Source organism: Haemorhous mexicanus, chromosome 15, assembly GCF_027477595.1.
Source record: "Haemorhous mexicanus isolate bHaeMex1 chromosome 15, bHaeMex1.pri, whole genome shotgun sequence".
NCBI lineage: Eukaryota > Metazoa > Chordata > Aves > Passeriformes > Fringillidae > Haemorhous > Haemorhous mexicanus.
In genome coordinates this window covers 8,945,086-8,972,607 of record NC_082355.1, presented here as the reverse complement: position 1 = coordinate 8,972,607, position 27,522 = coordinate 8,945,086, and the positions used below count along the sequence as shown (strand labels likewise).

The 27,522-nt window shown below is 46.8% G+C and overlaps 1 protein-coding gene across 1 annotated transcript; it reads left to right on the top strand.

The window, feature by feature from the left end:
- Positions 1 to 4,981: 4,981 nt before the first annotated feature.
- TGFBI (transforming growth factor beta induced) lies at positions 4,982 to 26,909 on the top strand. Its single transcript, XM_059860086.1, has 17 exons — positions 4,982 to 5,355; positions 9,485 to 9,583; positions 15,976 to 16,040; positions 17,015 to 17,172; positions 18,100 to 18,264; positions 18,971 to 19,117; positions 19,810 to 19,951; positions 20,504 to 20,716; positions 20,840 to 20,977; positions 21,217 to 21,362; positions 21,527 to 21,663; positions 22,175 to 22,305; positions 24,189 to 24,313; positions 25,214 to 25,316; positions 25,515 to 25,594; positions 26,020 to 26,044; positions 26,212 to 26,909. The coding sequence occupies exons 1-17, from the start codon at positions 4,997 to 4,999 to the stop codon at positions 26,265 to 26,267; spliced, it is 2,289 nt and encodes a 762-aa protein (XP_059716069.1). The 5' UTR covers positions 4,982 to 4,996; the 3' UTR covers positions 26,268 to 26,909.
- The last annotated feature ends 613 nt before the right edge of the window (positions 26,910 to 27,522 follow it).

The window sequence follows — 27,522 nt, the reverse complement described above, 5'->3', positions numbered from 1 at the left end:
GCACCTTTGGGGTGGAGAGCACAGCCCTGGGGCCATCAGCTGCCAGGCTGGCACAGACCCTCACACCAAAGGGTGAGGAGAGGTTTTGGTGTGGGGTGGAAAAGCCTCTGGTGAGAGGCAGTGAACAGCCATCCTCTGCTGTGCAGAGCAGCTCAGCTGAGGGCCCCCCTCACCCAGGGAAAAATCCATGAGAAGGGCAGCAGAGGGGGTGTCCTGGGCCATCAAATGCCCCCACAAAGGGGTCCTCAGACCCTGCAGTAGAGCCTCAGTGTTGCAAGGGACAGTGCCAAACTGGGGCCCTGCATGGGAGAAACCTGTGTGTTTCCACTGGCCCAAACGTGTGTTAATCCTCTGGATTCTGCACTCAGCACCAAGGCAGGGGATACCAACCACCAAGAGCAGATGGAGGGAAACCATGAGATGTCCTTGGGACCCCCAGAAGGGTGATACGTGTCTACCTAAGCCCTGTCAGTCTCTCCCTGCCCTCCCCAGCCCTGCACACTTCTTTTTCTTTCTTTCTTTCCTTCTTTCTCCTTCCTTCCTTCCTTCCTTCCTTCCTTCCTTCCTTCCTTCCTTCCTTCCTTCCTTCCTTCCTTCCTTCCTTCCTTCCTTCCGCCACTTCCGCCACTTCCGCCACTTCCGCCACTTCCGCCACTTCCGCCACTTCCGCCACTTCCGCCACTTCCTTCTGCCACTTCCGCCACTTCTGCCACTTCCTTCAGCCACTTCCTTCAGCCACTTCCTTTTCTTCTTGCCTCTTTTACTATTAAATACATCACTTTCTTTGGAACCAAACATTCCAAAATGTTTGGAACCAAACATTTTGTTTTAATCAAGTTTTGGAGTATATTTCGAACCTTTCTGTGTTTGATCCATTTTATTCACAGAGATTTAGTTTTCTTTGCTCTTTTGTGTTTAAGCCAGTTCATAACACATGGTCTAGGATCTTCTTGTTCAACCAACCTGCCATGGGCAGGGACACCTTCCACTAGACCAGGTTGCTCAGAGCTCCCTCCAACCTGGCCTTTTATGTACTTTAATGCATGTTACTGTACATATTTTTATTTTACTATTTTATTAGTAAGTTACTGTACATAGAAATAACACTTCAAATATATAGAGGGCCTTTGGGACACAGTTTGGAGTGGAGCTGGAACATAAATCCCATTAATTCCTGCCGTGTGTGGTAAAGTCAAGTGGGATTAGCTCTTTTTCTTTTCCAGCACACTCTGGACACATCAAATGGAGCAGTCTGCAAAGGGAAATGAAGAGAATTATGTGATCTTTATCGGGATCTTTTTAAAAGACTGATGTGTGAAAGCAAGAGCACGTGTGAAGGACCATCTGCCACATCGTTAACACATCGGAGTGGCAAGCAGCCCCAAAAGGCAAATGCGGGAGCATTTGGGGTGAAGAAGTTGTTCCAAAAGACCTAGAAAGACACAGGAGGGAAATATATTCCCCTGATGTCAGTATAGATAGTGAAAGGAGGGAACAAAGTGAGCGTGTGGGATGAGATGGGAAGTATTTCACTCCAATGTATGGATGGCTTGTGGTTACTGTCGTTTCCCACCAGTTACTGACTCCCCTGAATTCCCAGCCCAAGGCAGCCATGAGCCACTGGCTGTGATCAGGGAATATTGCTCTGTGGCATTCTGAATCCCTTCTCTGGACCGGTTGTTGTTTGCTCCAGCCCCATTTGTGCTGGAACTGCTCTGATCCTGCAGTGTCCCTTGCAGGACTGTGCCTCCAGCCGTGGCAGGGACCTCCCTGCCTGGCATTGCAGAAACACACAGGGCTGAACTGAATGAACCTCACCTTCTTATTCTTCCAAATAAATTCTGCCCAGCTTCAAACAATAGCACAACAAAGATGCTCAGAGCTATTTTCAGTGCTTTTTCTCACTGTGAAAACAAGAGCAGAGGCTACTCTGGGGAAAAAGAAATTCAACTTGATATCACCATTAAGTAGAGCTCTGAATGAAATTGAGATTCAGCCTGTTGAAGGAATGTGAGGGTTATCAAACATCACTATGACTTTTTATTTTGGGAATTAGAGATTTTTCTGAGGATGGCACACAAAGACACTAATTTTAATTTAATGTTGTTGATTATTTACCTTGAAACTACTGCTAGAGAGGTGGAAAGGTGGTTTTTCTCCAAAAGCTCTCCTTCTGGCCTTTCTATGCAGCTCACAGAACAACATGAAAAATATTTATGGTCTTAATGATTCAGTAATTTCAACCTTCAGTTTTGTTTATGCAGGAAAAGCTTTTTAAATAATAGATGTTTATTATTGCTGAAGATTTCTTCGTTTGGCTTGGGGTATGTCTTAGGGTTCCTCCCTTTTGGTGGAACAGCTGTTATGTCTGAAATGTGTACAGAAGGGTCTATTTGTGTAAGTGCAATTTTCTACATGATTGATTTTAGAGTATTTGTTTGAGTGTGCAGAGAGTCCACTGCCCATGGATTTCATTTCAAACTAAACATCCGTCTGGAGGCAGAGGTTAAAACAAGTGCAAATCAAAGCACTGGTTATTCACAAATAGGTTTGTCACAGTCTGATAGCCCAGTACATTTAAATATTTCTTTGCAACACTTGAACTGCTCTCAAACAGATTCTAGAAGCTAATTGAAAGCTTAGTTAGTACAGAAAGTCCTGTTGAAGAGGAATAATGAATAAAGAGGCACTGAAGAAGAACGAGGAGGCAGCTGGACTGGGAGGGAGCAAAGCAGCAGTGGTAGATAAAACCAGTGGATTTGCCTGCATGTGACTGGGGGGAGCCAGAACCTGTCAGTGCTGGCACAGCATGGCAGTGGGGCTGTCCCATCCCTCCCCACCCTCACCCTGACCCCTCACAGCTGGCTGTCCCTCCTCACTCCCTGTTGGCTCAATCTCCAGGGAAACATTTCACTGGGAAAAATCTTTGTCAAGTTAACTTCCAACATTTTGAGTTCAACAAACTTCTGCTGGATGCAGTGTGGGGTTTGGTGTCTCAAGGACATCGACCCTTGTCCTGGAAGGTTGTGATAGGAACCCAGGGGTCCTGGTGGCTCATCCCAGGACAGGCAGCCCTGTAACTCTGGGGAGAGATGCTCTTCTGAGGACCTGGGGGTGTCTGGGAGAGAAGCTCATACATCTTAAACCAGCTTTGTGAGTGAAAGGGACCTTGTGACTCCCAAAACAGCAATCTAGCACGTGGGGGCAAGGCAGGAGCCTACACCCATGGCTTGGCTCTGCCACCATGTGGGATCTTTGATGTTCTTTTCAGAGAAATTGCAATTGGCCGCTGTTTTCATAGGCCTCAGCAGATGGCAATGCCTTTCCTTGATTTCCCTCCGCTTGTCACTCTGTTTTTAAGAGTTTTAAGCCTTCCCCTGGCAGAAAAAAAATTGCAATAGCTTGTGGAGGAGGAGTTAGACCAAGGGGTCTAACTCTGACCTGGAAAAATGCGCAACCATCAGAATGGGCTTCACAACTGAAAATCTTTGCCCAGAGCCAGGGAACCAAGTCACCCCTTTCCGGGCAGGACATAGATCACTGCTCTCTTTAAACAGAGAACAGGAGGCTCATAAAATTGCCTCCATTTTACAGAGGTGCAGCTGAGGCTCTCAGGCAATGCTCAAGAGGGTTTAAAACATCACCTTTTCCTCAGAAAGACCTGAGACCTCTGGTTCTTACCTTTTATGCTGGAGACATGAGCCTTTGCAGGTAAGATTTCATTATTTACCTACTTAGATGGAGGAAGTAATGAAACACTCCCTGGGGAGAGGAAATCTGACTGAGGAATGGTTTAATGATTTGTTTCCAAGAAGCAATTAATAGGTTTTATGCAGATCAGATTTATTTACTGTGGGGTGAAAAAAAATCTTTGCAAATTTAAAGTGCTTGATATTGCTAAAGACTTTTTCTCCTTGGCTCAGTGGCTGCTTGCTGGACACATTTCAGTTCCCATCCTTTGCTGAGCAGCTGCCCTTGCTGGCCACTGCCCAGTCTGCAAAGCCACAGGAGGATTTTGCACAGATCTTTCCCTTAGGGCAAGTGGCCCCACAGGACCCCTTTTGCTTCCCAGGCAGATTTAGGGAGGAAAGAGCCATTTGACTTTGATGTCAGTCCAATCAGAGGAAATCTTTTACAAACACTGGGATGCTGCAGTGAATCATAGAATCACACAAAGGTTTGGTTTGGAAAGAACTTAGAAGCTCATCTTGTTCCAACCTCCTGCCATGGGCAGGGACGCCTTCCACTATCCCAGGTTCCTCCAAGCCCTGTCGAGCCTGGCCTTGAACACTTCCAGGGGTGGGGCAGCCACAGCTTCTCTGGGCAACCTCACAGAGAATAATTTCTTCCTAATATCAAATCTAAATCTCTCCCCTTTTAGTTTAAAACCATTCTCCTTTGTCCTAACACTATCTACCCATATGAAAAGTTGCTCTCTTTACTTTTTGTAAGCCCCGTTTAGGTCCTGTTAGAGTCTCTAAGATCTCCCTGAAGCTTCTTCTCTCCGGACTGAACACCCCCAACTTTCTCGGCCTAAGACCTTCTGCTTTCATTTGGTTTGGTACAAAAGCGACAAGAAATCTCTTGCCAAGGGTGACCCCTGCCAGTGCTGGAAGTGGCTGGGAGCGGGTCGGCACCAGGAGGCACTGCGGGGACCTGGGGAGCAGCACGGGTGACATTGCCGCGGCGTGGGCAGGGCTGGGCTGAAAGCATGAGAGCCCGGCAGGGCTGGGCTGAAAGCATGAGAGCCGCCGGGCAGGGGGATCCCGGCGGGGGCAGTGCACCCACCCGCTCTGAGTCCCGACTGGGGCAGGATGGAAGGAAAAAGTCCGGATGAAGAAGAAATTGAAGATGAAACGCTGCTCTGGGAAGGAGAATATAAAACATCCTTGTCTGCTTCCCCCCATGCGGCGGGTCTGCGGGGCACGGACGGAGCGAAGTGCAGGAAGACGGAGGATGGAAGGGCGGCTGGGCGGACGGACGGACGGACGGATGGATGTCCCTGGCGGGGGGCGGCCCCTCTCCCCTCTCCCCTCCCTCCCGCCGGGCCGGGCCGGGCCGGGCGGCTCCGCTCCCCCCGCGGGGCCGCTCCCGCCCCCCTACGCCGCCGCATTTAACGGGGCGAGCTGCCGCCGTGCCGAGCCGAGCCGAGCCGTGCAGAGCCGAGCCGAGCCGAGCCGAGCCGAGCCGAGCCAATCCGAGCCGAGCCGAGCCGTGCCGGTGGGTCCTGTCCCGCTGCCCGGCCATGGCGCGCCCGCTGCCGCTGCTGCTACTGGCGCTCGGGCTCGCAGCCGCCGCCAAGTCCCCGTACCAGCAGGTCCTGCAGCACAGCCGGCTCCGCGGCCGGCAGCACGGGTAAGGGGAGGCAGGGAGGGGGGAAAACCTCTCTTAAACCCTTTTTCCCCCATCGTTTGTCCGGCCCGCGAGGGATGATGCGGCCGGTGCGGTCTCGCCCCGGGGTCTTTGTGCGGGCACCGTGGGGAGCTCTCTCGGTAGCCGCTGCTTTCATTTCCTTCTCTTTCATCCCCTGGTAACCTTTTTTCTTTCCGTAACTTTTCCCTCTTTGCATCACGAAACTTAGTATTGCAGATGTTAGTTCGGACCTTCCAGTGCTTCTTTATCAGTTTATTCCTCTAAAGGAAAGAGGGGATAAAAGTCCCTAGATTTTGGGCCATTACAGATTTTGTGGAAAGAATTCTCATTTTTATAAATTTGTAAGAAAAAAACCCCTTCAATGACTCTGCGTAGTCAGCACCAACTTACTCTTTGACTGGAAACCTCAGTTAGTCTTGGAAGTTTTCTTGACAAAAATAATCACTAATTTATTCATAAACCTTACAAGATAAGGCCTATGGAAAAATGCATGAAGACCCCTCTTGCTTGATACACAGCCTGTTATAGAGTGAGTACTTTGAGTCTTCATTAGTAGGCAGAAAACTAACCCAATGTTAATAGTTGTTCCTACTGTTTTTAAAGTGTATTAAGAATTAGGAATGGTGAAAGGATGAAAGATCTTTCAGCTGGCTTCCATCTCTCAGGATGGTGACAGTGATTGAGTTGAAGCTTCTGTTTAAGTGCGTTGCTGGAAGCAGGGTCATGAAATGCTTTAAATAAAAAAAACTCCCAAGATTTAAATCTTGCAATTTGATACATTCTCTGGCAGGGATCTAGGTCAGGATTTATGACAAGGGATGTGCTGTTTGTATGCCTGACCAGGGACACAATCCAACAGGCAAATTCTGAGCTGATATTTATTTGTAATAGGTCAATAATGCCAGAATTGCATTGAATAGAAATACAGTGAATCTTGTTCACCATCTCTGTGTGATGTGAAACTAAGTAAATAGTTCTGCTGATAGCCCTGAGATTGAAGTTTGCCCAGGCTGAATAAGTTATGGCAGTCCTGGTGTAAAGCAGTGCACTCATCTCTGCAGAGAGAAGCTTGTTACCCTCCACAATTACCAGAGGCACTGGGTAAGATGTGACTCTGGTCCACTCTGGTGCCTTGGAAGACACAAGGAGCTGGAATGCCAGAACTTCCATCTGAGTTGAGATAAACCCCGTGTAGCTGCCCACAGCTCCTTGCTCACTGCTCCCATTGTGATGGAGAGGGTGATTTTTACCAAGCTAACTTTTGAACATACACGGAATTCTGAGCATTGATTAATGATGTGCCAAAGAGATACAGCAGCACAAAACCAGCCACAAACATGCTGGATGTGGGGTGTGTTGTGTTGCTTGCAGGAGCCAGCTCCAGAGGGATGTGCAAGCAGGACTGCCACCCTTTACTGTGAGCATCCCCCACACCATCAATGCCCCTATTGAGCCGAGAGCCAGCTGGGAGGCAGAGCTTGGCTCTAGAGCAAAACTTGTACATCTTAATTAACTTTTTTTAAAATGAACCAACTCAAGTCAGTGAGAGGAGCTGAAAAGTGCATAAGGAACGTTAACATTGGGAAATGAAAATGTAGGAGTGGTCTTCCCAAAGCCAGCCAGCCTTGTGGGCACAAAGTGATGCTGGGGAGCGCTGTGGCCACAGCCACTGCAGGTATCCGGGGCTTTGCATCAAGTCCTGCTTTTCTCAGCCTCTTCCCGAGGGCAGCCCCTGTCCCAGCAGCTCCCAGCTGCTGCTGCCAAGCAAAAGGCTTTGGCTGAAGGGGAACAATAGGCAATTTTATCCTGGAGTCAGCGTGGCTGGCTGGGAACGGCATGGCAGAGGTGATGAACTCCAACGAGGAGAGGGAAGAGTGTTGACAAATTCATTTTAAGCCAGACTGGGCAAGAAACCAGGACATGCAATGCGGGGAGCCGCTACTACAGCGTGCCTGCAGGAATCATTGATAACACAGCCCCGAGAGGGGATTTTTCCACACTGAGCAAAAACTGGAAAGAAGTTTTCCCCCATAAGTCAGGGAGGGAGGAGCAGCCCCACAGAGCTGCAGTCCCAGGCAGGGAGGAGGGAGCAAGGCAGTTGAGTACTGTCCTGGAGGTACAAGGGTTTTCTTGGCAGGCTGCTCCTGGGGATGTGGGGGAAGTGATCAAACAAGTCCTTCAGTAGCCAGGCTTGTCAAGATGAATATTAGAGGGATTGTCCACTGCCGTCAGCCAGATGCTAAACTCGAGGCAAGGTTTGGAATTTCGATGTAATTGGAACCATATTTCAGCACAGGGCCGGGTGGCCAAGGTGGGCTGAGTCAGAGAGCACAGACGTCTCTCTAAGTGATGATTTGGCTTGGAAGTTGCTGAGTCTGGGCCAGTTTGCACCAGCTGGAAGTTTGGTTTTGTGATTCCTAACTTTTTTTCAGTAGGTTCTCCCTCCTTGTTCCCTGCCTTATATACAGAAACTGAATGAAATCCTTTCATGAAGAAACAAACTACCATTACTGGATGTGGCAGCAATGAGGGAAATGATGAGCTGAGTCTCCCCAGGTCCTCTCTTTCCCCTCGGGGCAGGAGGAAGGTGCCTGGGACACGCTGGGTCGGATGCTGCCTCCGCAGGGCCCTGCAGCAGCCACAGCAACAAAGGCTCATTGAAGGCAAGCCAGGCTCCCGCGGAGGTTGGCACTGCAGTCAGCCAGCTATAGGAGACCCTCAGGTTAATTCATGCTAATGATGGCAGGCTGGCTCCTTCTGGGATGCCTCTGAAAAGCAAGCACGGCCGCAGGAGGCCTTGGTGGTTGGGCTGCAAACTCTGCTTTTGTTCCTTTTGGGGGGCAGGCGGGCAGTGCCTCAGTCACACAGCAGGACACAGGCTGCTGCCTGCTCTCCTCAGCACAGCAACGGGACCTTCACAAGAGCATCTCCAGGCCCCATTCGGAGTTTCGTTTGTGCAAATGAAAAATCCACCTTGGACAGCACAGAGCACTTCTGACAGGCTGAAGTGATGATTTACATGTTTTGCTTAATTATTTGTTTTCCCTTCATCTGCTTGGCAGCCAATACTGTGCATACTTTTAGTGATGCTGCTGCAACTGGGACATGGTGGTGGTGTTGGGAATCCAGCCTCAACTGAGCTAAGCATCCTCAGCTTGCTTGAGCATTTGCTACACCTCTGGTCAAACCCAGATGGCCTTGCAACCCAGATCCATAAATCACATCTTTTGTGCTGACCATGTTTTGCCTATACACGTGGCCAGGGCCACTGGCCACAAACCACAGAGAGGGTGAGCCAGGCAGAGCAGGGAAATGCTGTGCTGGCCAAACCAGCAGCAGAGGAACTCCCAGCTCCAGCTTGACCACATCTCTACTCACGGTGATACCACTTCTTAGAAAGCTACAGGGCTGCAGCTGGCTCTCAGCAGGGTTACTCACACATGGAACACCAATCTCCAGGTTTTTTGGCTGAGGAGGATCTCTTGGTACCTTATGGGCTGGTACAGCCCCTCTTGATCTGTGCTGTCATATCTGGTGTAGTGAAGCACAGGAGGACAGTGCCAGTGCTCCTTTTCCCCTCATTCAGCTCAGCATCCATGTCCACAATTTGAGTCTATCATACAGCCAAAGTTCTGGGTTTGATGCAAGTCTGTAGGCTGATAAATATCTGTTGTTTTTTTTTTTTTAATGTCCTAGACAATAAAATAATGGTTTCTTTTGCAAGGATTTGTATTATTGCATAATTTCCTAGGTTTTAGCTGAGTTTTGAATTTTAAGTAGCTGTTCACCATGGAAATTCTGACCAAAGGATTTTTACTTGATTTCTTTATATTTTGGTGAGAGGTGGAACATGGAAAAGAGTCAAGAATTTGTACCCAGTGAAGAGATGCTTTGTCAGAGTCAGAAGAGATCTCTTTCTCTGCTTCCGCCACTTCATGATAGTCACTGTAAGACTAAATTGAGCGAGTTGACTTGCAGCTCTCAAGGTTTCCTGCCTTGCCATCCCAGCAGGGCTTTTCAGGCTCTGTCAGGTGGGGTCTGGCTCCGTGTTGGGGGTCAGCATTGGCAGGAAGGAGGCTGACAGGACCCTCTTCTGCTCTGTTCCCTGCAGCCCCAACGTGTGCGCGGTGCAGAAGCTGATCGGCACCAACAGGAAATATTTCACCAACTGCAAGCAGTGGTACCAGAGGAAGATCTGTGGGAAGTCCACGTAAGTCCCCAGGTGCCAGACAGGGTCTCCCCAAAGACCCCCTTGTGGAGGTGGGTGCTGGGTGGCAGAAGCAGATGGCAGATGTGGGATGGCAGAGCCCATGGTGTGTGTGTCACGTGTGTCCGTGTTAAAAATTGTTTTAGCTTTTTGCCCCCTAAGAAATATTTGTTTTTCTAAAACACTTTGATGTTAAGAATGAAAAGTGCCATGTAAACATAAACCCTGATGGTTTATTCTAATTGCATTTCTGTATATACTTATATAGCTCTCTGTGCTGTAATGAAGTGTGGGCCAGATGTTTTCTAGTACTGTCCCCATGATAGGCTCAATGCTGCCTAGATTTGAGAAATAAAAAGGGGAAAAAAAGGCAGCCCAGAGCTGATGGACATTGGAGGGAATGTAAAATTCATCTCCATCTGTTTGCTTTGGAAGGGAAAACAAATAGAAGGGAAGGGGTGTCAGCTTTAGCCAACACTCTCTGTCTCCACCAGGAAAGTTAATCAGACTTGCAGGCCAATTCCACGTCTAACATTGCAAACAATAACATTCAAGTAGCTGTTGCATGAAGAATCTGTGTGAGCAGCCTCGGGACATTCTTTTGAAAGATGCAGTCAGCAGATAATTAAGGCTATGCATGCTTGACTATCTGCCAGGCAGTAGAGCAGGAGCAGAGAATCTTTTTCTTTGCTGTAGTCCAGGCTGGGCTTTTGGGCTCCCTTTTTGGCCCACAGCATGGACCATCACCACACCCAGGGCCAGTGCAAAGATTTCCTGAGCAGTCCTGGCTGTGGGATCAGAGCTCTGGGCCAAGTCTGCAGGGTCAAGAACAGAGAGAAGAAAATCATCTCATTTGTTTCCCTTATGGCTCAGAGTAAATTGTAATTAGGTCTATAGCAACATGCTGTTCTTCACTGCAGGTTTGGGTTGCCATTGTTGATTTGGCTGTGACACCTGGCTGTCAGGAATTCACGTGTGCTGTTGGTGTGGGGAGGAGGGAAGCAAACCAGGAGTCATGGCTGTGCACAGCTTTTGGCCTTTCATTGTACTTCACATGAATTTGCCCTAAGGAGGAAAATTCTGTACTTCAGGAGGATGTATTGCTGCCTGTACCATGTAGTGTGCATGTACCATTGTTTTCCTTATGTCCAATTTCATTTCAGAAAAAAAAAAAAAAAGGAGAGGCAATATTGTAAAAACAAGCAACCAGATCCCCTCCCTTTAATTCTACAAACAAAATGTTGGGAAGGCTTAGCTTGGGTGATTAGAGTTCAGGCTGTCATCTTGGCTGAATAATGGTGCTTCTTGACATGACATGGACAAGGTTATGGCAAAGCAATATGGTCTCATCATTGCCTTTTCTGATAACAGAGTAGCTCAGTTTGTCTCCAAAAAAAACACAGCTCAGCTGTGGATGTGGGAGAGTTTTGCTGCTGTGGTCACTGAAAGGCAAAGCAGTCCAGCCATGGATTTCTTTAGCTCTGAAGCAAGTGAGAAACTAACCTTATATAAACCAAGTGTGCAGCTGTATTTGGCACAGACAGACTCATCCACTTATCTTGAGGAGGAGATGGAATAACTGGCATCTGACAGCATTTCATTATTTCATTTGAGGAGAACTCTTTCATTTGGGGTGAACTCTTCTACCTCATTTTCTCTGCTTTTCCCCAAGTGTCTCACCCAGTGATGCATCACTGAGAGAAAAGCACACAGACCATTAACCTGCCTGTTAACCTATGAGGTAATTTTTCCATTATCCACAGAATTTGCTCACTTTTCTTTGCTTTACATCACCTCCACAATGGGTGTTATTGTCTTCTCTCCTCCCAGTCATTCCTGAGCCTGGGCCCTGCTTTCTCCTTTAGCAGTGCTGGTGCAGAACAAAAGACATGTGCCTTGACTCAGATTTTCCAGGGGACCCTGGGACAGCTCTGATTACAAATGTTTGCTTGTGATTGCTCCCACTGGACGTGGTGTGCCTGGCATATGGAAGCAATCAGGAGTCATTTGGGCTATAAAGGACAGGATGCATTATGCTGTAGCAGTCATTCCTACAGCAGTGTCAGGAGTCTGATGCTGTGGCATGCTCAGGTGTCAGAGCCCAGGAGATCAGGTGGGCACAGCTGATGTGCTCAGCATGAACCTCCAGACTGGCCCTTCCTGTTGGACTGAGCTGGTCCATCAGAGGTTTTGAGAATACCCTTAAATCCTAGGAAGGAATCAGGATTTGGCACATTTATAAGCGGGTGGATCCAGCTTTTGCTTGGGATCTGTGGTCAGTAGTCCCCTCCTAAAGCTGTGTGGGTGGTCCTCTTACAGGCAGGAGGATCCCCCCATCAGCCCTGGGGGGATGGTGGAGCTGCATCAGCATGGTCAGCATGGTCATTTTCTCCTCCTCTTGAAAGGTTTTTCTCACCTGAGAGCAGCAGTCCTGGGGAGGAGACACTTGGACCATCTCATCTACCTCACATTTGACCTGGCTCTTTTCCTCTGTATTTGCTTAAAGGGTCGCTGGTGCCACAGGCTGTTTGTGTGTTGCAGGTAAAAATGCCTGGCTCCAGGATGATGGGTTTGACTGCTTTGGTTGCTTTCCTTTTCCTGCTGTGAGCACCTTTTCAAACAGGTGGTGGAAGGGAGGCCAGCAAGAGAGCAGGAACTGCCGAGGAGCAAAGCTGAGCTCCTGCAGAGCTGGCTCTGAGCAGAGAAACTCATCCCTCAGCAAGGAAGGCAGAACAGTTGCTGCACTCCTGCAGCATAACTTCACTCCTTGTGGAAGGATCACATCCTGCATTGGGAGGCTTAGAATGACTGGAGCAGCAAGGAAAGCCAGCCTGAACACCACAGATGTGCTTGGTCTGTAGTCTTGGCTCAGTGTGCCTCACCTTTGGGTGCTGCTCCAGGCTGGGAGGGCTCAGCCACTGGGGAGCAGCAGGTGCTGTGCTGGGCTCCTCCGTGGCTGCTGGCACAAACAAAGGGCTTACCCCTCACTGGGGAGACGGGGGGCTTTGCAGATTTGATGCTTAGGAGGCATTTTCTGGCCCACAGAGGTGGAGTAATTCCACTGGGGCTTGTAACTCCACTGTTTGTGCACAATGGAAATTTTAATCCATGCATCAGAAGAAGATTTCTACCTCATTATCTGCTTTTTTTTTTAATTTGTTTTTCTCTGCTGAAGTATTGGCTCACACAGTTACAGAGAAATTAGGTAGAGGATTTATGTAGAGTTTTTGTCTTTGCTGATGAAGTGAGATAAGATAGTTGGCAAGAAGTCTGACACTGCTTTGATTTCAAGGAGCGCTGAGACAGAAGTGTTTTGATAATTAGGTAACTTTCCACTGTTGGTTATTCCAAAGTCAAAGAAGTAATTCATTCAGAGTATATTGTCATCATTTTGCTTGTCTATTCTATATTTTTCTCCTTCCTTTGTGCAGTGGACTGATTCATCCAGAATTGGGGTTGCAATGGAACACATCCCCACACACTGTTTTGTCTTGAGAATGAAGACAACCTCAGTTTAGAAAAAAATTACTGGCACTTATTTTACAAAAACAAAACATATGGGCTTTATTACAGGAAATTATTACAAATGGATCTTTTTTCACTAATATATGCCTAAGCTTATTTTTATTACCTTGAGAAATGCACTTTAGATTTAATTTCAGCTCTTAAGAATGCAGCAGCAGTGGAACAATTACTAATAAAAGCCCAAACTAAAGGAGCTTGCTTCTGCAGGCAGACACAAATAGACATTAAAGAAATAGTTTCAAAAACAGAGGCTAAAAAACTATAGATTTGACTTGAAATGACTCATTGAGGAGGTCAGGAACTTGTGGTTGAGGCGTTGCAGAGTGGATGACAGATGCTCTCTGTGTGAGGGCAGTGCCAGGGAGCCCAGAGCGCTGCATCCACCGTGTCCCGTGCAGGGCTGGGCCAGGAGCAGGCAGCAGCAACAGGGAGGGACTGGGCAGTTCCAAAGGCTTTTGTGCAGAGCCCACAGTGTGGAGCAGTGGCTGGGAGGTGCCTGAGGGAAGTTCTCTGACCCAGCTGGAGCAGGACGTGCCAAGAGCAGCCTCCCTGCCCCTTGGATGTGGGGGGAAAGCAGCACTGAGCATCCTTCAGCCATGGCTCTGCTGCTCCTCTCTGAGGGCTGGAGGTGGCTGCAGGACCAGCTGGGGACATGCCCTGGGGCCACCCCTGACCAACCCCTTCAGTGGTGCCTTTGGGTGGGCTGGGTGGGCTTTTGTTTCCACCTGGTCCACCAGCCATGGGAGGCCAAATGCCTGAAGCTGAAGCTGTGTTTTATAACCCTCATCTCTGGCTCCTTGTAGGTGCCAGCCCTTGGCTGAGCACCTCTGTGCTCACCTGGCCCCTTGCAGCAGTTGGCCAGAGCTCAGAATGATGATTCCAGACACACACCAGGGGATGCTGAAGGCCACCTGCTGAGGGAGAGTGAGACAGGGGACTTGAGGGAGTCCCTGCCCAAGTGGAGCTGGCCCTGTTTCTGCCCTGGTGCTTCTTGCCATGAGCTTCCTTTGCTGCTGGGGATGCCCACAAACTCAGTGAAAGCAGGAGGTGCAGTCATGGAATCACAGAATGGTTTGGCTGGGAAGGGGCTTCAAGCACCATCCAGTTCCACCCTCTTGCCATGGGCAGGGACATTTGACCAGGTATCTGCATCTCTTCCCAGTGTGCTCCCCTCCTGGCAGGCACCAGGGTCAGCTCTGAGCCAGTGTGCATCTACGTCCTGCCCCTGTGGAGCAGCTCATTAATCTCCAATTGATCTATAAGTTAGGCTTTTAAAGACTTTGTCAGCACTCTGGAATGATTTCTCTTTAATCAGCTCTTCATCTTTGGTTACAGGTCTGAACCAAGGGAGCTGTCTAGACTGGATTTAGTTTCTAGGGTGAAAAAAAGAAAAATTGGAGGTAGGGGAGGGAAGTGGTGGGAGAAGAAAGTGTGTGTTTCCAATGAACATGAGACGGGGGGGCTGGGAAAGCAGAGCAGCAGGGTGTTAAGATCTCCAGTAGTCAAAGGAAGGGATTGCTTTAGGCAAACTCTTTCCCACATGGAATATATAATGTCTAGACAATCAGTCTGGGTTTGGTTTGTAATTCTCTTAGGAAACCATGACACAGAATTTATTTGCTTCTGTCACACAAAAGCAGGTATTTGTTTCACTTTCTGGCTCTTAATTACCCTGAAGAATTCCCTATTAAACCTCAGGCATTTCTACTGTTTGTTAAAATGATGACAAATATCTGAAGCTGGAGGAGTTTCCTCTCTCTTTGAGTGAGTGTGCTGACCCTCAGCAATACAGCATCCTACTTGTCTCAAATGCAACTGGGAGCAGAGAGGAAATGCTTGTCTTCGGGAGGAACACCTATTCCCTGGCTCTCTCAGCCCATCAATCAGGTGGCCTTGTTACTTTCACACCAAGTATAGAGCAGGAGGTGAAAGAATCCCCTGGGAAAAATAAGCAGGCAACTTCTGGATTGATTTTTTTCCCCTTTTAATTTTTTCTTTTTTTTCTTCTCCCTCTTAATATCAAGACATGTTCCCTCAAATGGCCACCTTTGAGAATCAGATGACTGTTTTCCATTGAGCTGCAGATGATGGATGCAGTTTTCAGGCAGCTCTTGCTTATTTAAGGTCTGGAAGTCCTCAGGACAGCCCGGGATGGTGCCTCTGACCCCTTTGGTTTTACAGGGGGAAAGTGCTGCTCTGAGGCTGCTCACAGGGACACAGCTGGGCTGTGGTACTGCCCAGGCTGCCTGTGCATGCACATCCCACCACTTCAAGGCAGAATTTCCAAGGTGGAATTTCTCCTTGCAGGGCTTTTCCCAAGTCCCTGTGCCAATGCACATATTTGAGAACAGGGTTCTCCTTTCCCTCCAGGTCTGTCTTGTGGGTTTTGCCATAAGTTAGAAAATAATTTCTGGTGGTGGACAGAAAGAGGGTGAAATGAGAGGGAAATGCTTGGCTGGTTTGGTCAAACAGCCACGGTGGAGCTGCGGGTGTTGCCTGAGCAGTGATGAGATGTGACAGCAGCACTCAGCTGAGGAGATCCCAAATCCCATGGGAAATGTGCCCAGATGAACCAGCACTGGCAGTCCTGTTGGGACTGTGGGATCAGTTTCCATCCACTGTTTGTATAAAGTCTCCTGGAAAGTGTATTTTTGAAAAGAAATAGTTTCTGCTTTTGTTCTGTGGAGAAATTGGCAACATGCAGCCCTGAAGGAGGTAAAAGTGTGGTTAGCCTTTTGTTGAAGTCTGTATTTCTAATGAAGAGTCTGCTTGGAAACATCCCCAATATGGATGGACCCAGAGTTATATCAAATAGAGAAAAAGCTGTGAGACACTGCTGGTTAATCTGCTGTATCCATCTCTTATTCCAGAGTAATCAGTTATGAGTGCTGTCCTGGATATGAAAAAGTTCCTGGAGAAAAAGGCTGCCCAGCTGGTAAAAAAATGTTTGATATTTTTTACACTTCTTAAAATTATACAGCTGCCTGGTAAAGGGAAATGTTAGAAAATTGCTCAAAGTGGATTTGATTTTTGTAATCTCTGCACAATATTGCCAGGAACAAGTCCAAAATGGACTTGGTGGAGCACCAGCCAAGAGTCAGATCAGCTCCAAAGCATGCTAAATGTTCCAGACAGCTTAGAACCTTGGATGTAATTGAACTTAATTGAGCATGGGAAGGCCATAGGGGACTACTTATTCCAGCAAGTAATATATCTGTATTGGAAATTCAATTCAGAGAAATGACAGGGTAAGAGACAGCTCTGCCAATCTCTGCTCATTTTCGTTTTCATAGATTCATAGAGTGGTTTGTACTGGAAGGAACCTTAAAGATCATCTCATTCCAACCTCCTGCCATGGGCAGGGACATCTTCCACTAGACCAAGTTACTCCAAGCTCTGTCCAAACTGGCCTTGAATATTTTGGCAAGCATAGGGTTAGCAAACTTTTATATAGGAAAAAATACAGTTGATATTGGGGGGGAATAAACTGAGTTTATTGAAGAAGGCCATATTCTGTTTTTGCTTTTGGAGCACTCCATTCCACAGAAATTACTGCATGGGCTGGTGCATGTGGTCAGTGGACACTGAGACCAGCAGTGTCCAACAACAAATCCCAAGAGCTTGAATACAAACAGGATTGGGTGAAAACAATCAATATCTTTGCTTGTCTAAATCACATTTGTATAAACCCAGAATAAGTCCATTCAAACTTGCAAGAATACAGTACATCCTGGATTACACTGCTGTAATTGAGGGTGAAGTGTCAGGCTATGATTATTTATTATCTAATTATTGAACAGACACCAATCCCCTGATGTGTTTCATTTCCCAGCATTCTCACCAGCTATGCTTTAATTCAGCCAGAAGGAGGAATGATGTTTTTGGGAACTTAACCTTCTCTTCTTTCAGCTCTGCCACTTTCCAACATCTATGAAACCCTGGGAGTAGTTGGGTCTGCCACCACACAGCTCTACTCCGACCGCTCCAACCTAAGGCCGGAAATCGAAGGACCTGGAAGTTTTACAATTTTTGCTCCCAGTAATGAGGCCTGGGCATCCTTGTCTGCTGTAAGATAATTCCTCTGAATTTCCCTAGTGGAGATCCAGCTCTGCAGGGGTCTTGCAGGATAGACATGGTACTGATAGAGGAAGGACTGTGGATTTCCAGGAGGGTTTTTATTGTACTAGTCCATCAGCTCCAGAGCTTTGCTTCTAAAGGATCCCATCACCAGAGAGATGGGAATGCAGAAATCTCCTCATTCAGTTTTCCCTGCCTGTTATCATTAGAGATTCAACTGAGACCTGCAGCAAGAACCTTCCCATCCCTTGCCAGTTTTCTTGTTGACCCTTACATTGCCATTCTGGTTGTTCTTAATTTGTACAAATAGCCAGGCTGGAGCCTCAGTAATTCCCACATGACTGTGTCCCATGCTCAGTTAGGTATACATTTCCTTTCCATTCATTTTGATTTTCTCTTTCCATGTCTTGTGATATTTCCATTCCTGTAGTGGTCACTGCTGTCCTGCTGTTGCTCCCATAGCAGCTGAGCATCCCTGTGAACAAGAACAACTACTAGGGCAGGGAGAGGGGATATTTATTGGTCTCACTACTGCCAAGCCTGTGTCCCAAATGCCCCAGCAGAGCCCCTTGCAGGGATGATGCTATTGGAAAAGGTCTTTTAGTGTATTTGTCAGTGGCCCTTTTGCCCTACTGCTCATTCCAATGCAATGATCCCACTCTGGAGCTGCAGTCATCCCTTTGTGTGCCAAGGACTGGGTGTCAGAGCTCTTGGCTGCTTTTGTAAGGCAAAAGATAAGGATTTGGGAAAGCTGAGCTCTTAATTTACACAAATGGCATGAGGCTGAATGAATCACTTAATATTCATGCCCACACCCCCACCTTGGGAGCCCCCTGGGAGCAGCCAGACCTCCTGGTACTCTCTAGCAGATGCCTAATTGCACTCAGCACTGAACAATTGATTTTTCTGCTTTTCAGGAGACTCTGGACTCCTTAGTGAGCAATGTTAACATTGAGCTGCTCAATGCCCTCCGCTACCACATGGTGGACAAACGGGTCCTCACGGATGAGCTGAAACACGGCACCACCCTCAGCTCCATGTACCAGAACCTGCCCATCCAGATCCACCACTATCCCAATGGGGTAAGGCACTCACAGACTCACACTGGCTCAGGCTGGAAGGGACCACAGTGGCTCACTTGGCCCAGCCTCCCTGCCCAGCAGGGTCGTCCCAGAGCACATGGCACAAGATTGTGTCCACATGGTTCTGGATGTTTCCAGTGAGGGACACCCCACAGCCTCTCAGGATAACCTGTTCCAGTGCATGCTCACCTGCAGGGAAGAAGTTCTTCCTCATATTAAACCTACCCACATCAGGCTTGCTTTACAGCTGCCTTGCAGCTCTTACACTGCCCTGGGACCTCCAGGACTCTGTAATGCTCTAGGTTGACAGCTACTAAGATACATACCATGAAAGAGTTTGAAAATGATATTTTTAAACAGATGGTTTCCTCAATGCTGTTGCAGCCCATGCTGCTGTGTAACTCTGCTTGCCCAAGTATTGGTTCTGGCTTATTTTCTTAGCTTTGAGGGTAGAAAAAAACACTGATGATTTTCAAAGCTCTTTAAACTTGAAATATTTTAAACATTCTTGATAGAATTTTCTTACTTTTGGTGGAAGATTTTAAGGAAAATTTAAAGAAAATAAGGTAGAATATTTTAAGGAAATACAGCTCCTGCTCATGCTGACTCAATAAAGTGCTTGCTGCATTTGAAATAGAAATAAAAAAGCAGCACTTTACCTTCTGGTTTTAGTGCATGTAACACCTGTGGGTCTCTCCCTGTGCAGATTGTGACAGTGAACTGTGCCAGGCTGTTGAAAGCTGACCACCACGCCACCAACGGAGTGGTTCATGTCATCGACAAGGTCATCGCCACCACCACCAACACCATCCAGCAGATCATCGAGACTGAGGACAGCCTGGAAACCCTCCGGGTCAGTCAACACCTGACTGCTCCCGCTCCCCTTTAAGATGCTCAGGCATCCCACCCCTCATGAATTGTCCTGCAGAGCTCTGCCAGTGTCTTGGGCTGTGACATTGGAGCTGTTGATGAAATCCTTGTACCAATGTAACTCCTTTTGATTTAGGAAGAGAAGTGTTTGCTATCAGTGCAAGTAGGGTTTTATGACAATAATTGTCACCCTTCTATGGCTGCTCAGAAAACAGAGACTGAGTCTTGTCTTCTCACTCTTGTAGGGGAGTCTTAGCCTTAGGAGATACTAACTGTTCCAATTTGATGTGTCCTGATTTATTTGCCTTGGTATTTGCCAAATTAAGGAAAATGCACAGGGGATTTGCAGTTAGCCAGATGTGGGTTCTGATTGGAATTATTCACTGGAAGTACTGTGAGCCTTTCCAGGCATATCTGGGTATTCAAACTAGCTCTCAGTCTTGCCAAAAAAAAGGGCTCTTGTACTCAAATTTCTGGAACACCAGAAAACCATGGGGCTGGGTCAGATTTTTAAAGGGACCAAAGTGCTGATTGAAGCTATTCAGGATTTTTTGTAAGTCCTCTGAAATTATAAAAGCCTTAATAAGTCTGGCCCTTAGTGTGTCCCTGGACAAAGTTTCTGACCTTTGTATTCTGGCTGAATGAGTTTTTCCCTCTCTCCTTGTTTCTGTGAAGACTGCTGTGGCTGCATCTGACCTCAGCAGTTTGCTGGAGAGCAAAGGCCAGTACACACTCCTGGCTCCCACCAACGAGGCCTTTGAGAAGATTCCGCGAGAAACACTGAACAGGATCCTGGGAGACCCAGAGGCCCTGAGGGGTAAGTCCTTGTTCACTGAGGCTATTGAGAGGCTGAAGAGAATTTTTCAGTTCTTCCTAAATTTTTTCTCAAGGACAAGTCAACAGCTCCTTGATTCACTCTGACAATAGCTGCAGTAAACAGATGTGACAGAGTCCATCTTTTCTAACTGGACAGCCCAGCTCCCTTTGGTTGTAGATGTGTAGATATGGCAGGAGTGGCATCCAGATATGGATGAGGGAGCTGAAGCAGGCTGAGTTTTCTTCTGGCACTTTTTGCAGTGGTGATTTCTATTGATCCACCAAGATGCAGGAAAAGCAAAATCTAATCGATGTAACTTCCCCTGACAAGTGAGTCAAGTACCCACATGAAGCCTTTTGAAATTGGCAAAGGTGTATAAAAAGTGACTCTTTTTTACGCATTTTATTTCACAGGCTGTGGAATTGAAATCAGCTCAATTTAAAATGATTGCATTTTATGGAGTACACCCTGGCCACTGAACAGGATCCCTGAAAGCTGCAACACTTTCACAGCTGGTTTTGCAGCTCACTAAGGCACTCTCCTCTCTCACAGACCTGCTGAACCACCACATCCTGAAGTCAGCCATGTGTGCTGAGGCCATCATTGCTGGCCTGACCATGGAGACCCTGGAAGGAGCCACCTTGGACGTGGGCTGCAGTGGGGAAGAGCTGACCCTCAACGGGAAGCCCATCATTGCTAACAAGGATGTCCTGGCAACCAACGGCGTTGTACATTTTGTTAATGAGCTGCTGATCCCAGACTCAGGTACTGGTGCCTCTCTGCAGTGTTCTTTCTGCTGCCTTTCTTTTGTCTATTTTGCCAAGGAAATCCTGGATTTAGAGGGATAACCTTAAATGCAAGGTTACTATGTGTTGCTTTTCTTTTCAGCTAAGACTGTGTTTGAGTTGGCACAAGAATCTGAAGTTTCCAAGTCTACAGACCTTTTCAGACAAGCTGGGCTCAGTTCTTATCTAACTGGCAGTGAGCGAGTGACCCTCCTTGCCCCAGTGAATAATGTGTTCAAAGGTAAACCAGGGATTAAATCCCTTTCTTCCATCAGTTTGGGCCACAGATCTTCTTCAAACAGTTTTCAGACAAATTTCAGTGCACAAGTATGCAAATCCTCTCTCAAATGCCCCGAGGCAGTGGCATCCAGGTTTACTATTTAAAACTGATGTGGATAATGCTCTGTATTTGAGTGGTTTTTAGTGTCTCAATAGCCATTTTAAGTGAATCACTGGTTCTTTCCACACTTTTTGCTGCAGATGGACTCCCCGTTATTGACAGTAACATGAGAAACTTGCTTCTGAACCACATTGTTAAAGACCAGCTCTCCTCTAAATATCTGTATCATGGACAGAAACTGCAGACTCTGGGGGACAAGGAGCTGAGAGTTTTTGTGTACCGCAATGTGAGTCCTCCTGTGTGCTGTGCTCCTCAGGGCTGGGTGATGCTCAGTGTTCTGATGCTGCAGCCATCATGTAAAAAGGGGAAATGAGCACTGTGGAAAGCACCAACATCTCTCTTTTGAAGCATATTCTAATGAAGCCTTCTTTTCTGTGGTTGTGTTTGCAGAACCTTTGCATTGAAAATGCCTGCATTGCTGCCCATGACAAGAGGGGAAGGTTTGGGACCCTCTTTAGTGTGGACAAAATGTTGACCCCTCCGAGTGGCTCGGTGATGGATGTTCTCAAGGCAGACCATCGCTTCAGGTGACCTTTCTGCTCTTCCCAAGAGACAGTTAGAATCAGAAGAGCTGCCAAAGCAGTTTCTATTTATTATGGGTAATAGTCATGACAATGTATATGTTTTTTTAGCATAGAAAGATCATCCAAAACCATGGTCTCTCTAAATTATAGGGAGTGAAACTTCAAATAACCCTCAATCAACTGTGAGCCAAGAGTAAGTGGTTCCCTTAATCCCACAAGAATCTGGCTCTGAAGCCATCTCTGCCCATCAGATCCACTGCAGCCAGACCTCTCTGACTCCCCAAAGCATCTGGTCCCCATGGAGTCAGCACTCCCAGGTTGCTTTGCCACCTCTCAGATGTTCTGGTTGGACCCCACAGGCTCATTTCCTCCCTCATCACCCTTTTGGCTATTTGATTTGCTGCACCCCAGCAGGATTTCACATTGTAACTCCCCAGCTCTCTCTTGAGCCCAGCATGCAGCTGACCAGGGAAGTGTTTTGCAGTGAAGCATTTGATGCATGTTTGCTTTGCAGTACCTTGGTGGCTGCAATCCAGTCTGCAGGGCTGACAGAGAACCTCAACAGGCCGGGAACCTTCACGGTGTTCGCTCCCACAAACGAAGCTTTCCAAGCCATGCCCCAGGGGGAGCTCAACAAACTGCTGGGTGAGCATCTCCACAACATCTGGGTGATGAGCTGCTGTGTGGGGCTGCTGTGATACCAGGAGGAATGGCCAGGTTTCTCTGGTGTATCTCATTCTTTGGCTCTGTCTGTTGGAAGCATGAGCTTCCTACCCAGAAGAGGTGTATGAGCAGAAGCTGAGAATGCAGAGTGTCACTGAATTCCCCAGGTGGGGTTTACACTGCCTGTGTTCTTGGAAGAAATGTTTGTACTGTGTGTCACAAACTCACTGTGACTTCTGATTTGGCTGTACTGGTGGTGTAAGTGACATAACTCCCAGATATTTCTAAAAGAACCTCTGCCTTTTTCAAGGATGAAAGAAGCGAGAATGTGACTCTTGACAGCACAGGATCAGGGTGTCTGCAGTAAGTTTTGCAAAGAGAAGACATAATCCACATGCAGCTTCAAGTTACACTGTATGAAATTTTAGTAATAAAAGGCTGGGGCTGTTTCTCCTTCTCCATGTTCATGGACAAAGCAGGAGGTCCAGTCTAATCCTGGGAAACCAACAATGTACCATTCTAGCTCAGACAAAGACCAGTATCCTGAAAAGCAAAGGCATGCAGGCTGGGTGTGGAAAAAAGCACGGGAATGTTTAGAAACTCCCTTCTGGATAAGCAGCATGATCTTTTATTTTGTTCATGTTGAAAACTGGCTGTGGCTGGAAACAATGTCAGGTATTTGAATGTAATGTCTTGTCATAAAACCCAGCCAAACCCTGACATCATAATTTGGGAAGCATCTGCCCATGGTAGCTGGTTATCCTTTTAAGTGCAGGGATGAGGAACCAGTAATATCAGTCTAGTCTTATGCTTAATATATAAATATTATAAATATTGTAAATGGCTGCAGGATGAAGATTCCCAGATGCAGACACTTGAGATGTTCTTTTCTCACACAAATGTTTAGCTTATGCCTCTGATGAACAGGTGGATTGTGCTGGTGAAGGTGTGCAGAGTGAACTGTGGCCACCCTAGGAAAACCAGAATGGAATAAAGCTTGCATACAGACTTTGAAAGCATTGAAAGTCCCCTTTGCTGAGGGAGCTGCTCTGTGGATGGAGGCCACCTTTGCACTAGCCATCTGTAGGGCTTGTCAGTGACTCTGTCTGTCTGTCTGTCTGTGGGGCTCGTCAGTGACTCTGTTTGTCTGGGGGCTTGTCAGTGGCCCTGTGTCCTCTGAAGAATATGGAGAAGAGCCACTGGCCCGAGCTGTGCACATCACCACCTCTTCTGGAAAACAGATGGTGCAGGGAAAGCACCTCATCTTCCTAAAATCTGTTTCAAAGCACAGCTGTATGAGTAGAGACTCAATGGGGTGGTATCAGTCCATGAGACATTAGTGTCACTTCTCCTGCACTTTTCCCCTTCCTACCCAGCTGTGAGGATTATTGCCAAGTGACACTGGCCTTGGTGACATTTGGAAATACCAGAATGCCCTATCTGCTTCCTTATTTCACATGGGTCTTTCCCCACACCATCCCAGACTTCCGTGGGAAGTGAAAGCAGCAAGAGAAGCAGGTTCATTTCGAGAAGCAGGTTCTCACTTGGCACAGTGAGAGAATGAGGGATGAAAACCCAAGAGAGAGAGAATTCATGTGTAGAGCAGGCTTGGTGGGTACCAAGGACATTGGGAGAGTGTCCTTCTGGATTTGGGAACCTGATCTGCCCAGGCAGGAACAGCCTCAGTGCCCTAAGCAGGTCCTTCTGCCTGCTTTTTGGTTTTGGTTTATTTTTTCAATTTTACATTGCTTCTTCGCCCTTCTAGGGAATTATGGTTGTTTTCCAAGTAATTCTGTTCCAGCACATGAAATATGGGAAGCAAGTACTGGTGCTGGTCTGCAGATGTAAAGGTTTTCTTCCCCCAGGTAATGCCAAGGAGCTTGCCAACATCCTCAAGTTCCACGTGGCTGACGAGATCCTGGTGAGCGGCGCGGTCACTGCCCTGGTGAGGCTGAAATCCATGCAGGGAGACAAGCTGGAAGTCAGCATGGTGAGTACCTCAGATGGGCTTCTGTGCTCAGCAGGGCTGTCCACTGCCTGGTTGTCCATGTCATGGACCAGAGCTCATGTCTGTGCTCATTTGGATGGTGCGGGAGCACCTCCATGGTCTCACCAGTATTTTCTGGGCTATACTGGAGGGACTGTTGCCATTGTTCAGTTTAACAGGCTGGAAGAATGAAATGTGGTTTGCTCCAGCTTTCTCCCCAGAAGACCAGTTGTAAATGATTTCCAGGAGCTGCTGTAAATTTAACCCTGAGTCATGGGGGGAAAAACATAAATAAATGAAATGAATAGCTTGTTCAGCTAACATATCTTTTTGTGTAATGAAATTGATCTCTGCATGGGCTCCCTTAGCACAGCAGAGTTTATTTAGATATGTAATTTCATTTCAAAAACTCCACACTACATAAGGGAATGTAGGATCCTCTATTGAGGGAAAAAATCATTTCAGAAAATAAGCAATCATGGCCCACTCTATGCATAAGAAAACACAACGGGGAAAAAAAAATGGAAGGGACTGTGTTTCCAGGTGCATTGAATTGGCCAACGTGCATCCTGGACTCTTCCCATGTCCAGTCCTGCCCTGCCCTCTCCTGATCCCATCTCCACAGCCATCCCCCTGGCAGGGTGCTGGTGGATGTGCTCTGCTGCCACGGGACAGCATTCCCAGCCAGTTGCACTGAGGAAGTCCAAAGCCTGCCAGCCATTCCAGGACAAACTGCTCAGGCTATAATTTGTCTTTATATTCTCCTTAATTGGCAAGAGGAAGGAAAATGCCTTCAACCATCCAGTAAATGAATGAACACAAAGTGAAGGGTTTTTTTAATAACATTGGAAATGACAGAAGATTCTCATCTTCTGCATTTTAATTTTTTCTTTTACTGAACAGAAGAACAACGTAATACATATCAACAAGGAGCCTGTTGCTGAAAGTGATATCATGGCCACAAACGGTGTCATTTATGCTGTGAATTCTGTCTTACAGCCACAGGGTAGGTCCATGGTGAGAAATGTCCAGAGCAACCTTGTTACAGTAAAGCTGCTTTGGGAGGGACTGGGGACATGGGGAAATTGCTTCAGTTTGGTGAGGAGACATGAGTCTGTAGTGGGATTTTCAGCAGAAGATAGTGGAAGGAAGCAGTCTGCATGCTCTGACAAGTATTTCAATGCTCTCAATGTCCCACTCTTAGCTTCAAGGCCACAAGAAAGAGGTGACGAGCCTGCAGATCCTGCATTAGAAATCTTCAAACAGGCATCTGCATTATCCAAGGTAAAAGGGAAAAACCTCTCACTGTGAAACTGCTGAAATCGCATTTCAGTGATAATTATTGGAAAATCATGTCACATTCATATGCTGACTTCCAAGGAAAACGAGTGTATGTGTTCCATGGAATGATCCATCCTCTCTTCTTCCATGATTTAATAAGAAATTATAAGAAATAACAATTAATTATTATATATATAATTCTTAATTATAAGAAATAATAATACATTTTGCAACACAAAGCTTCAGTTTGCAGCACACTGTGAATGTAACCGTGGCATGGTACTATTATATATCAGCTTCCAATAATGAAGAGTCATCCATCCATAGCTTTTGGAGACTAAGGATAACTGTATTGACATACAAACTGTTCTTATGGCTGCTGGAGATGTGTTGAATTCATGCAAACCCTGTGTTTTCTTTGCATGCAGGTTTCTCAGAGGAATCCTCGACTAGGTAAAACAACTTCTCCAGCTCATCTCTAATTTCCATTGTCTCCCCCCATCCCTTAAAGAGAGGTTTCTCCTGTTCTCTTGCTCTAAGCAAGATGTAGCCTGACTGGGAGGAGAGGGGCTGGGGGATGTTTTGTGTCTGCCCACCCAACTTGCTCTTCTCCTTGGCAGCCCCTGTCTACTCCCGGATACTGGCGAGGATGAAGGAGAACTCGGGGGGATTCTGAGCCCATCGTGAGCAAATCAGTGCCTCCATCCCATCCACTCCAGCTGACAGCTGAAGAGAAGGACAGAACCATTTTTAAAAACCAAATGCCACCCTTAAATTTATTTTTGTTTGCAACGAAATGGAGAGGAAAAATGAAAAGCCACATATATGTATATATTTTAAGACCATTTTTATTTGGTTTTGACTTTGAAGTTCCCAGACCAAGGAAACCTTTTAAGGGTTTTTGTTTGTTTTGTTTCATTTTTGTTTTGTTTCTTTTTTAAATAAAATTATTCACCAACTTTCAAGTTTTTGGGCTTGATAGGTACATCCAAGGGCCTTTTATTTTTTTAAACAAGTATGTCCTTTCTTCTTCCCTTGGATTTTAAAAGTTTTCCATGAAATTCTGATCTGCAGGCTTTTAACAAAATTCTCTCTATTGACATTGAGACAATTGCATAGTTATAAGTTATGGTTTGAAGTAGTCTCTTTTTTTTTTAACTGGGGTCTTTTTTTGTGCCTATGGGTTATAACTGTGCTGCATTTTGTTCATGAGATGAGAGTTCTCCCTGGCTGAAGCCTTCCAGTAAATGATTCATTTTTAATAATGGTTGTTTTTTAATAAAAATTAAAAATAAAATCAAAAATATAAATATAAAAAGTGATGACAGTGCTTGGTTGGGTTTTTGCTTGTTTTGAATTGCCTGATGGCAGCAGGTGGTCAAACCTGAGCACTGGGAAGGAGGGGAGGGAATCAGGTTTGGCTGGATCAACATTGATAGGCCTAATAGTTACTTGAGTGGAAGGGCAGAGCATTTCTCCTCTCTGATCGTGGCCTGGCATCATTTTTTGCTGGTGCTTTCATAGGCAGCCACTGTCACTGTCCAAGGAGCACAGGGCAGCCATTAACATCCTTCCAGCCACCTTTGCTGGCAGCTGGAGCTCAGTGCCACATTTGCTCCCCATCGTGGCTTCAGATTCATTCCCTGGTCGTTATTACCTTGGTGCAACCCAGGAGTGGGAGGCAAAAAAGAGAAAGAGGGCGTCAAGTACAGAACACAAAAGACTCAAGATTGTTTTGCTTGCTCTGGCAGAGAAATACCCTGTAGTTCTCCTTCTATTAAAAGCCCAAACTGAAATCCCACATGCTCGGAGTCATCTGCATAACTCAAATATGTGAAGAATACCCAGCTCCTCTTTTAGCTCTTTTATTTCTCTTCTTCACTACCCTTTGTCCCACCCTCCCTCATTTTTCTTTGTTATTTTTCTGGCAT

Excerpts from the sequence above, each read along its gene's own strand:
- TGFBI (XM_059860086.1), top strand. The coding sequence starts at position 4,997 with ATGTCCCTGGCGGGGGGCGGCCCCTCTCCCCTCTCCCCTCCCTCCCGC. Across the intron at positions 9,584-15,975 it reads AAGATCTGTGGGAAGTCCAC|AGTAATCAGTTATGAGTGCT; the intron begins GTAAGTCCCCAG and ends CTCTTATTCCAG. Across the intron at positions 21,363-21,526 it reads GAGTTTTTGTGTACCGCAAT|AACCTTTGCATTGAAAATGC; the intron begins GTGAGTCCTCCT and ends TTGTGTTTGCAG.